Here is a 12,033-nt window from a genome sequence, read left to right as displayed (position 1 = left end):
GGGGGGGGGGGGGCGGGGGGCAGGGAGCTTATTGGAAGCAGAGCTCACGTCATTATATCAGCACGGCTCTGCGCTTCCTCCCAGACCACCCACTGCTCCTAGATAGAACACAGAGGGCTCATTATCATCAGCTCCATTGGGTTGCATAGGTCGGCTTTGGCTAACACAGTCCCAATGCAATTCGCCTTTTGTCCTGTTCACCGAGAACACAAAAATTCAATACAACCTAAAAAAACGGGGGGAAAAGCAAGATCCGAAATGCGGCTTTAAAACATGGCCGTGCGCATACAGTGTGCATGTGTTATGTGCACCTTAATGCTGGTATGAATGAGCCCCAAAGAGGAAGAGGACCCAGTGTGTCACATGACCAGCCAGATGACAGCTGAAAAGGGTACATTTAAATTAAGAAAAAAAAGCACTAGTGGGGGTTGTCGAGAAGACATTTGGGGGACGCAGAGCCTGGCGTTAAGCTTTAAGGTTGAAAAATGACAAAAGTATGAGGCGTGAGCCTAGAAACCTGCCGTCTGTAGATTCACATTCCTCAGTATTGATCTACATTCTATTTTAGAACCAGCGGCGTGCACCTGTGCGTCTCCTGACCATGTGATCTTCTTGACAGCCAATCAAGCGTCTGTGAGTTGGTGGAGACACACACAGCTGACTAGCACACACAAGGGTGGCTCCATAGGACCCTGCAAGGGAATGGAGTCACCCTAACACAGGATATCAGGGCCAGTGCTCAGGGGAGCAGCTGATTCTGCAGGAAACATATAGAGAATGAATCACTAAGGAGCTGAAGGATCTAGACGTAGCTCCGGCTGATCCTTCGGCTCACTTTGGCCACCGGAGCTCTTCGGTCTTCAGTCGAAGGGCAGCTGCCCCCTTTATGAAAGGGGGTACCCAGATGCAAATAAGCCCCCCCTGGGGACAAGGGCCTCCCCTTGCGGGGAAGAGGCCCCTGACCCCATCGGCACGAGGACAAGGTGCTTTTCCAGGGGGGGGACCCAGTGCCGAGAGCATGTGGTCTGGTATGGCAGTGGGGGGGGGGGGGGGGGGGAACTCATCCGTCGCCCCCTTTTCCTGCCCTGCCAGGCCTGTGCTCGGATCAAGGGTCTGGTTGGAAATTTACATTTTTTTAACTTGGGGTCTCTCCTAACTTTCCTATCAGACCTAAAGGGTCTGATATGGATCGGGAGGGGGACCCCACGGTGTTTTTTTGATGATGTCCCAGGAGGTTCCTCTCCTTTTTTTTCTGAGCGGCATTCACGCCATGATTCAGTGCTGGAGTACTGCGTGCACAGCCGGCGTGATGATGCGCCCCCTAGGGGAGGACACGGCCAATGGTTATAAAGACCCTTCTAAATATGTCCTAAAATGACCGTCTACCGGCACCGTTTCCTCTCATCTTCTGTGTTAAATGAAAAAAAAAAGAAAAGAAATTCCTGTACTCATTAATATGAAGACGATGTGGGCGGGGCTAATGGGACCTATAATATTGGCGCCGGTCTGATCGTGATCGGGTGCCCAACCTACGCAAAGTCCATCAATCAATGAAGGAATGAGTCAGGGGACTTTGTCCGGAGATGTGGCACGGTTGTTGGACATGTTGTGCAGCTTAGGATTGCATCATATCGCACACATAGGCTGCGGTGTTGTAAGACTGATCACCTGCAATACACCAAAATCCCCAACCCGCACTTACAAGCTGAACTACAAGGCACAGCATGTCTCCTCAGTAGCCAGGCGGCTGCGCCTCAACAATCCAACTCCAGCTTATATTTGTTAAAGTGGGAGAGCTCTAAGCCCCCTGCGCCCCTGTTACAGACATAGTCCAAAAAAATGTCACCAGCACACCATTTCAACATAAAGCAATACGGTTTTAATGACACAGGAATGTCAATACAAACGTTTTCGGCGGCCCCCTTCCTCAGGTTCAGTGACCCTGTACACAGAGCGAGCCAGGTCCAGGCTAAAAGGACCCAGATACAGGAGCTAAGGGAGGAACGCAGCAGGGATTTCCCTATGTCTGGATGGATCTGCAGCCTGTTGCTTGATCTTCGCCATCAACCTCCCTCTCATGCTCCAGTGTGTGTAAGCGGCCCTGAAGTGGGCTCAGAGAGAGGACGATGGCGGCAGCACAGGGGAGCAAACCATTGGGGCAACTACCGTGTTTCCCCGAAAATAAGACACTGTCTTATATTTTTGTGGGCTCAAAAAAAACACTCTAGGTCTTATTTTCGGGGAAGGTCTTATATTTTTTATGTACAACAATTCGCACTTATTCATGTACAAAAATATGGTAATCAAGGGGTGCCGTACCTTTCCAAGAGCAATTTGGTACCCAATCGCTGGCCAGAATGGGCGGAGCGCGCTTTCACTATAGATTCCTCACAGGCGGAGTGCATTTGGTATCACTCGGCCTGTGACAGGAGCCGGCGCTATAGAGGGGGCATCGACTTATGTGGCTCTGCTCCCTCCGGTGCCGCCTCGCTTCCTCTAGCGCTGGCTTCGTTGGCACCGCTGATTCTCTCCCGCGGCTCTTCAAGTTCCCCCTTATGCCACCACCGGCCCTGGGAATGGTCACAACTAGGTCTTATTTTCAGGGTAGGTCTTATATTTTAGCAATTCCCAAAAATAGTACTAGGTCTTATTTTTGGGGAAACAGGGTAGGTGCACTAGGAAGAATGTGGGCTCTGAATGTGGGCACAGATACACTCGAGAGCTTTCCCAGAACAGTGGAGGCTGGTAAAGCCACAAAGGAACGGAAGGGACACCTCCATCATCTCCATGGTTTTGAAACAGGACGTCTAACAAGTATAGAGGTGCAATGCTCAGGTGCCTACAAGCTTTCGGACGTATAGTGCACCTCCAGAAGAGTCATTACAAGTGTGGCACCGTTGTGGACCTACAAGTCCAATGAAGCATTGCAAGATTCTGACAGCCACATGCATGACTCTGAGGCACGGATATGATGGGATTTGTAGTGTCCCCTAAGCTAGAGTGCCAAAGTTCCCTTCCCCTGCTTTACATCATAAGCACATTGTAGGAGATGAACCTAGAATTTCACTTTACAGTTCACGTGTACTACCGCCAGACTCCCGGACACGAGGTGCCTTCTCCTACCTGACCAGTACTGCCCCAAGCAGCAGAATGCACGCCCATAAAAAAACAGGAGTTCTGGGTACTGGGATTCACATGTGCACTCCTCCTGACATCCCACAATGCAGTAGTCACGGCCTGAGTGAACAATGACCAAGCCTGAGCAGTATCATTGGCGGGCCACCATTTTTTGGAACGTGCATCGAAAAACAACTTCCCCCTGTGAACAAAAAAAAGTGAACCGTTGACAGGGGTTGAGATACTATGGTCCACCTACCCGAAGGCGGGTGGACCCCGATCCTTTGGGCACCTGCCGAAACAGGTCCCACATAGTACTAGGTAGGGGGCTCTCCCGAAGAGAGACCCCCTGGTTGGGAGGAGGCAGAGAACTATATATTAGGGCACAGAACCTCCTCCCTAGCATCGGGAATAGGCCCCGAAGGTACCTGCACCCTAAGCAATCTGTGGGTCAAATAGTCAAAAACAAAAAAGAGGCAAATCGTGCATGAGGTGCAATAAATAAATAAAGAGTGCCACTGCACCACGCTGACAGGCCCTAGGGGCCAGAGTGCAAAAATATTGCCCCGGACTAGCCATAAGGCCTGTCTCGGAGGCGAAGTGCAGAAAATGTGGTGTGTGCACAGTGAGTCATGTGGGGTCCCACACCCAAGTGACTTTCTGAACACCCCTGGGACGCCACCCCCAGGGGGCACAACACCACGGCCTCTGTCGCCTCCCCACCCTCCGGCCAGACCTTGTGGTTCTCCGCTCACATCAGAAGGTAGTTCCTTCAGGGGCCCTCCCACTGTCTAGGGTCTACCCGATACTCTGGGCCTGACGCAACTGGCAGTGGACCGAACCCCATCCAACACCCACCTTTACGTCAGAGGGTACTAGGACGCATCCACCCCTTTCCATAGGTGGCAGCATCCTTTCCCCTCCAACAACTGATAAGAACAGATACTACACTTGATCTTAGCCAAAAGGCCGAGAAAGCGATATTGGCGGGCCACCATTGTCCTATGAAAAAACATACCTGCAGTCAGTGGCGTAACAACCGGGGGGGGAGCAGGGGTGCGGGCCCCGGGCGAAAAGTGAGGGGGGGGCGCAGGCCATAGAAAAAAAAATTCTGCCCCGGGCGCCCAGAACTCTGGTTACGCCACTGCCTGCTGTGTCTGCATAGGGTTTTTGGGGCGGTGCCAGGCAGTCAGGAGCAGGAACCTCATGGTAATTACTACATTAGGGAGCATGAATACAAGTTCATCTTTAGGCCTCATTCACACAGGATCCATCCCGCCTGCGTCTGAGTACAGACATGCGCAGCTCGGGTGAGCGTACGGCCGTGTCCTCCCTTAGGGCAGTACAGACTGCTGCATACAATCAAACGCAGCACCTGTCCTTCCCGGGAACGACTCGATAAGGCCGCGCACGCCACACGGATCTGTACGGGCCGACTCTAAGCTGTGTGAATCAGGCCTTACTCTAAAAGCAGCCTTTCATAAACCTTTCACCATGAAGAAACCCCTGCCACAATGCCCAGGGAACCCCTGCTAAAATAAATTATTGTATCTGTAGACCACTGTACATTAGCCGAACCGTACTGGTGGTCAGCAAGTAGAGGCCAACCATACACTGGGTTTAGTGGAAAGAATGCCCGTTACAGTAGTGGCCAGTGTAATGCACCTAACATATTGGCCAACAGTAGGAATAATGCCCCCTTACATTTTAGGTCAGAATGCCCCTTACATTGGTGGTCAGTGGGAAGAATGCTCCTTACATTGGGGGTCAGTGGGAAGAATGCTCCTTACATTGGGGGTCAGTGGGAAGAATGCGCCTTACATTGGGGGTTAGTGGGAAGAATGTTCCTTACATTGGGGGTCAGTGGGAAGAATGCTCCTTACATTGGGGGTCAGTGGAAAGAATGCTTCGTACATTGGAGGTCAGTGGAAAGAATGCTTCGTACATTGGAGGTCAGTGGGAAGAATGTTCCTTACATTGGGGGTCAGTGGGAAGAATGCTCCTTACATTGGAGATCAAAGAGAAGAATGCTTTGTACATTGGAGGTCAGTGGGAAGGAATGCTCCTCTTGCAGACAACTTACATGACTATTGGTGTCTAAGATACAAGAGGAGAAGCTCCACTGGTCCAATGCAGAGTAACATTAGTGCCAGAACTATACAGGCAACCATCAGTCATGAGCACCAGCCACCATTGCTCACATGACCAGGAACCCCTTGCTACCTCCATGGAATCCTGGTTGAGAAAGGCGGCTCTGTAAATACACTATATTGCCAAAAGTATTGGGATGCCGGCCTTTACACGCACATGAACTTTAATGGCATCCCAGTCTTAGCCCGTAGGGTTCAGTATTGAGTTGGCTCCGCCCTTTGCCGCTATAACAGTTTTAACTCTTCTGGGAAGGCGTCCACAAGGTTTAGGGGTGCGTCTATGGGAATGTTGGACCAATTGTGAGGTCAGGTACTGATGTTGGAGGAGAAGGCCGGGCTCGCAGTCTCCGCTCTAATGATTGGAACACATGAATCCAATGATTTGGAGGGGGGGTCCCAATACTTTTGACAATATAATGTATGTAGGTTTGCAGCAATAACATTGTAACACAAAAAGACAGCGATTCTTATAACCAAGAGAGAAATCATTCTTTTATTGGCATCCTGTGCGACGGACAGAAATCACACTACTAGAAACCGTCGGCCCTTCGTCCACCATCGTATCGCCGTCATAGTGTCGAGTTGCAGAGCCACCCAGGAACGTGTCTCTATCGCCCCCGTGACAAGTCTCCAGCCGAGCTCCTCCTGCTGCAGTCACCACCGCAGCCAAGAACGGGAGCGGCTCTCCTTGTGGCAAGCCGCTGTGTGCGTTTCGCAACGCGGGACCTAAACTATCCCACCGCGCACAGGTTCTCAGTGATTTTCCTCTGCGACACTCTAAAGTGCAATATATTTGACTTTATTTAATTATCATGCATTAAGAATGACTGTACAATCTCTTTACTGCGCGGCAGAGATCCTCGGCTTCATCCTAGGATGCCATAAATCTCCTCGGCACACGTGTGAACTGTGCCTTTAAAACACAGGACAACAACAGGCAGTCATTTTTTTGTTTTTCTCTTGTGAATAATGAAGACACTGTATATCTATTTATATATATTAGATGAGCCTGTGCAGCGATCGCCTTCGTTGACGGGGGCTTCTTGGGGCTTTTCCAGTTTGATGTCGATCACTGAGGAGGGGAAACAAGTTAAGGAAAATAAGATTTTTCTTCAGAAAGAGTCAGAACTTGGGACAGCTGCTAGGAAGCCGGCACGTATACTTCTCTATGTGACGTCACAGAGCAGCAATCACACAATACACTGGTCAGGAGTGACTGTTACAATTAGGGATGCACCGATACCGGTTTTTCTGTATCGAGTACCGATATTTTGCTTTTGGTACTCACCGATACGGAGTACCGACACCGGTGCTTCTGCTGGCATGGAGCCGGCTTCCTGGGACATCAAGAAGCCGGGTGGCGGGTAATAACACATCTCCGAACTTCCTGATTGGCCGGGAAGCCAGCTCCATGTTTGGCCGGAAAACCGACTTCCCAGCCAATCAGTAAAACGGGGGGCGAGTAATAACCCTCCTCCTGGTTCCGATTGGCTAGGAAGCCGGCTTTCCTGCCCATCAGTATCGAGTGGGCTTCCCAGCCAATCAGGGAACCAGGAGGAGGGTCATTACTCGCAGCCCAGCTTCCTGATCGCACGGGAAGCCGGTTCCATGTTCCCCTGCAGCACTGCCGGTGAGAGGAAATCTTCCTCTGACCGGAAGTTCCGGTATCTGGGAATTTATCGGAGCACTTGGGCGAGTACGAGTACTCGCCCAAATACTCGGTATCGGCACCGATACTAGTATCGGTATTGGTGCAGCCCTATTCACAATTCCAAAGTATCTCATTGTGCAGGGCGCTCACAGCATCCTATATTACTACATGAAAAAGAGAGCACCGTGTCCTAACTCTCCCAACTTCCTTCTATTAGTGAAGGCTCATTTAAGGTCAGAGGCCTCATATGAGATCAGCCGTACTAAGATAGCTGGAGGTGCTGCCATAAATGCCGTCTCAGTTTTATAGATGGACCTGTGGCTGCACCTCCAGTGCTCACAGTGTGCCGGGAAATCAGAATAAGCAATTTCATTACAACTGTCCCAAGACTGAAGGAGAGCCGGAGTTCTGCTTTAAAAGAACACGACTCGTCATGAGTGACCCTATAACGACCTTGCTGCAAAATAAAATGGTGTCAGGCACAGGAAAGAGTTAAACTGCTTTTATCTTCATTTCGCGTCAGACAGGCTGCCACGGTAAAACACCTGTGTTTCCCCTGCACCGGTTTTCAGAGACATCCCTCTTTGTAGTGCTATTAGGCGGTGAACATGGCAGCTCGTCTCCTGTGTACACACACCGAGTCATTGTCACAGAACAGCTCTGTCTGCTCGCTGACGCATCCAGACAGAACAAAGGAAATCTCCGACAAGCCAAGATGATGGCGGGGCGACCGGAGAGCTCGGCGCGCTGCTTTCAAAGCCTGATCAGTGACAAAAGATACAACGCACATAAAACATGGCGGAGCGCTGATGCTGCTGTGCGTCACCCCAATTATCTACGTACATGCCGCGCTCTGGCACACGCATAGAAGCGCCTGGTCCATGTTTTCCGGTTTAATGTGCACAATATAATCTGGTCATTTTCGGGGAGAACTGGTGAAAAATTGTGTCTGGATGCCACTGGCCAGACCCTATTCAGAAAACATTCCGATTGCTATTGTGTGCCCCTGGGCACACAAGTGGTGGTTAGCGCTTCTGCCTTGCAGCACTGGGGGTCCTCGGTTTGAATCCCAGCCAGGTCACTATCTGCAAGTAGTTTGCATGTTCTCCCTGTGCTTGTGTGGGTTTCCTCCGGGGTACTACCGTTTCCTCCCACACTCCAAAGACATGCTGGAAGGTTAATTGGCTCCTCTCTAAGATGGCCCTCTATGCATGTATGTGAGATAGGGACCTTAGATTGTGAGCTCCTTGAGGGTAGGGACTGATGTGAATGTGCAACTATGTAAAGTGCTGAGTAAATGGCCGGCTCTATATAAAATACCTGTAATAAATAATAAAATAAGGCATTATCAGTAGCATCTGTTCTCCTGAGCGTACCGGTTTATGGATCGCCCTGCAGACAGATCCTACCTATACACCGGCTCCTATTGTCTATGGGCAGTTGTGAAGCCCATAGACAATAGCCTCCAAGGCACAGAGCTTTGGCTTCAATTTATGGTCTGGGTTCACCAACTGGCCCTGCTATCCCTAGAGGTGAAGGCTACCCAGACCCTAGTGATAGTCACAGGGACACACTAGTGACATGACAGACAGCCGGGTGTGATGGGTGCTGTAGATTCTTTGATTGGTCTAGCACTGCAAGAGAGCTCAGACACATCTCAGGTTTGGGGGTTTTACTTGGAAATGGACTAAGTCATGGGGTGAAGGCAGATCACAAACCCTTGGAAGGGATACTGGACCGAGCCACAGGCCTAGCTTGGGGGTACTGGACGGGGGTCATGGGGCTCTGGGGGGAATCCTGGACTAAGCCACAGGGCATGTGTGTGAGGGAGAAGAGGATAGACTGAACCAATTAATGTGGCACAGGCAGCGATCCTGGACTGAGATATTAGGTCTCCGGGGATCTTGGCTTAAGTCACAAGCCTCAGAAGTTATCCCGGACGTTTTGGGCCCCATCTTGATTTTGCCCCAGGGCTATGGGAATGAAAGTCATACCCCGAATCAGTAAGAGTGAAGTCACAAAAGAAGATATTAAATGATAAGAGTCCCTCCATCCTACAATTAAAGGGTAATGGTGGACCATAGAAGTGTAGTTCTCTTCCAGTTCCATGTCCCTCCAGCACGCAGCCGTGTGGTCTATGTCCGGGCATCATGGAGACTCAAGCAGAGCCAGCCCATCACAAGCTCTGTCTAGCACACCGACACAGACCCCCGTGGCCAATGGCTCAGTGTTGATCACATGACCAGGCAGCCAAATTTATTACAGAACGCACCTAACCACAATTTTGAAGAGAGAGAGATGTAACATTCTGATTTTAGTGAGTAGACACCAGGAAAGGATACTGTCTTCTCTGCTCTTGTCCTGTGAACTTTCCATGCCGGGCAGTGCGGCCGCCACACGTCTGAAAAGCTGAAACATAGAAGAAAAGGAAGCTGTAATTGCAGTGGGGGATAAATGGGCGTGGCATGGGGCGGAGCCAGGGGAGTGTCCTCACCTGTTTTACATTGTATCCGGCTTTAGCGCTGGTTTCGATAAACATTACATTCAGCTCCTTGGCTTTCCTCTCTCCCTCCTCAATGGACACTTGCCTGTGGAAGGAATGGACAATCCCATGTTATCTACAGGAAGATCTCCAACAGTAATTATAAACCCGATTATAAAAGAAAATTCAATGAACTGATTGGCATCAAACATCTCAAGACCTCAATACGTGTGTGTGTATTATATATATATATATATATATATAGCGCCGTCCTTAAGTGATTATACAAATGTCACGGGAACTGTTCTCTGCAGTCAACTGTTGGCTTTAACATATGTAGAGGCGCCCGATCACTTGTACTCTGCCAAACAGTGCCTCCCCCCCTCCCCTTTGCATTGCTGGCTATCCCGGACTCTGCTGTCCCTGTGCAGGCCCAGGACTGGCACGATGGGCATCTGCGGCTAGATGAGAGGGAAATCAGTACACTTCCAGTGTGTTATCTCCCCTCTGCCTATTGAAACCGTTGGCGATAATGGTTTTGTCACCTCCGGGTTTCCGATTTCTTCGGCTGCTGTTGCCGGAGAAGAAGCTGGTGAAGCATGATCTGTGCTCCTTCAGCTTTTTTTGGTCCTTCAACTTTTTTGGCGCCGCCATACCCGGGGCAGGGCATAGGCGCCGCCATACCCGGGGCAGGGCATAGGCGCCGCCATACCCGGGGCAGGGCATAGGCGCCGCCATACCCGGGGCAGGGCATAGGCGCCGCCATACCCGGGGCAGGGCATAGGCGCCGCCATACCCGGGGCAGGGCATAGGCGCCGCCATACCCGGGGCAGGGCATAGGCGCCGCCATACCCGGGGCAGGGCATAGGCGCCGCCATACCCGGGGCAGGGCATAGGCGCCGCCATACCCGGGGCAGGGCATAGGCGCCGCCATACCCGGGGCAGGGCATAGGCGCCGCCATACCCGGGGCAGGGCATAGGCGCCGCCATACCCGGGGCAGGGCATAGGCGCCGCCATACCCGGGGCAGGGCATAGGCGCCGCCATACCCGGGGCAGGGCATAGGCGCCGCCATACCCGGGGCAGGGCATAGGCGCCGCCATACCCGGGGCGGCCAGAGACGACGCCAATCCCCAGGGCAGCCATAGACGACGCCAATCCCCAGGGCGGCCATAGACGACGCCATATCTGTACTACATAGTGGCCTGCTGTGGTGACCATAGAGAAACCAGGAGGAATCTTCATCCTTCACCACTCTACAATAAAAACAAAACAAAACTGTTGTATTACTGTTGGTGTCCCGGCTGGATACATTCTATTTATGGTTCGGGGAAGGAACAAATCAGGGACAGAGAGCAATAATAACTGGACAGGGATTCCAACCATTTCTCTTTTCAAAGCGAGCCGGAGCTCCACTTTAAAGTGCACAAAGTTGACATTACCTCTTATCAGCAAGATCTGTTTTATTCCCCACCAGCATGATGATGACATCACTCCCCCGCTCCGTCCTGACGTCATCGATCCACTTTGTCGTTTGCTGGAATGAGTTCACGTCTAATGAGGAATAGCAGGAAGCCGGGTTAAGGTATAGTGCCGGCAATAGAGGACAATGAGCGCTCACAAGTGCTGATCCCTATACCAACCTGACACACAGACATGTTGTCCTACGGTCCCTGTAATGGGGCTTTCCTGCAACCATGGCAATAATAGACACATCTAACTGCAGTCATCTCCTGCAATGTCTTAAGTTTTATTGCACTGTGAACCCCAACTCTAGTGAGATCCCCGCTCGGGGTGCTGTATGTGTACTGAGATCCTCCCTAAGGGTGCTGCACATGTACTGAGATCTTTGGCGAGGGTGCTGTAGGTGTACTGGGATGCTGAGCTTTTATGAGGTCATGAGGTTTGGGTCATGAAGGAAGAAGGGGCAGGGGAAGGCATGGGTGGCTCATGGCAATTCTAAAGTCATGGGGTGAATAGATTGTGCTGTGGAGCGAGGGGAGATCCTGCTTTGCCTGGGGAGGGAATACTGGACTGAGTTGGTGGGCCTGGGGAAGATATACTGGACCCGACATGGTCCTGGGGAGGGAATACTGGACTGAGTCATGAGCCTGGGGAGGGGATACTGGACTGAGTCATGAGCCTGGGGAGGGGATACTGGACTGAGTCATGAGCCTGGGGAGGGGATACTGGACTGAGTCATGAGCCTGGGGAGGGGATACTGGACTGTCATGGGCCTGGGGAGGAATCCTGTCCTGGTGGTAGACCTTCACCTAAATGGGTTGGACTTGATGGACGTAGGTCTTTATTCAACCCCAAATACTATGTAACTATGTAAATGATCTTATTTATGACAACCTGTTAGGATTACCATACAGGAGCCGCCACTGCGAACTTGGTTCTCATATCACAAGTAAGCTCGCAGAGTTAGATTAGATAAAGGCGACTATTTACATTCCTATATAAAAGAATTGTGATTGCCTCTCCTGAAGGCTTATAGATATGAAAGATTTTGAAACACTTTGGTTTTAGAAAGCCGTCACTGTGATCAACTATAATGGGAATTAATCACATTATGAGAGCGAACAGAGAGAGGGGAAAAAAAGACACAGAAAGGGGAAAATAAAAGGGGGG

General features: G+C 51.0%; 1 protein-coding gene across 1 annotated transcript in view; it reads right to left on the bottom strand.

Annotated features, from left to right (window-relative positions):
* Nucleotides 1-6,253: 6,253 nt before the first annotated feature.
* Nucleotides 6,254-12,033, bottom strand: part of RAB6A (RAB6A, member RAS oncogene family) — a 51,916-nt gene continuing 46,136 nt past the window's right edge. Inside the window, exons 5-8 of the mRNA XM_018572549.1 lie at nucleotides 10,842-10,953; nucleotides 9,413-9,506; nucleotides 9,261-9,327; nucleotides 6,254-6,339 (exon numbers count right to left, since the gene is read on the bottom strand). Of these exons, the coding sequence (XP_018428051.1) occupies nucleotides 6,254-6,339; nucleotides 9,261-9,327; nucleotides 9,413-9,506; nucleotides 10,842-10,953 (359 nt within the window). The remainder of the gene's footprint in view (nucleotides 6,340-9,260; nucleotides 9,328-9,412; nucleotides 9,507-10,841; nucleotides 10,954-12,033) is intronic.

Source organism: Nanorana parkeri, unplaced genomic scaffold (genome assembly GCF_000935625.1).
Source record: "Nanorana parkeri isolate BGI_ZX_2015 unplaced genomic scaffold, ASM93562v1 scaffold2065, whole genome shotgun sequence".
In the NCBI taxonomy this organism is placed as follows: Eukaryota; Metazoa; Chordata; class Amphibia; order Anura; family Dicroglossidae; genus Nanorana; species Nanorana parkeri.
This window is presented reverse-complemented; position numbering and strand designations above follow the sequence as displayed.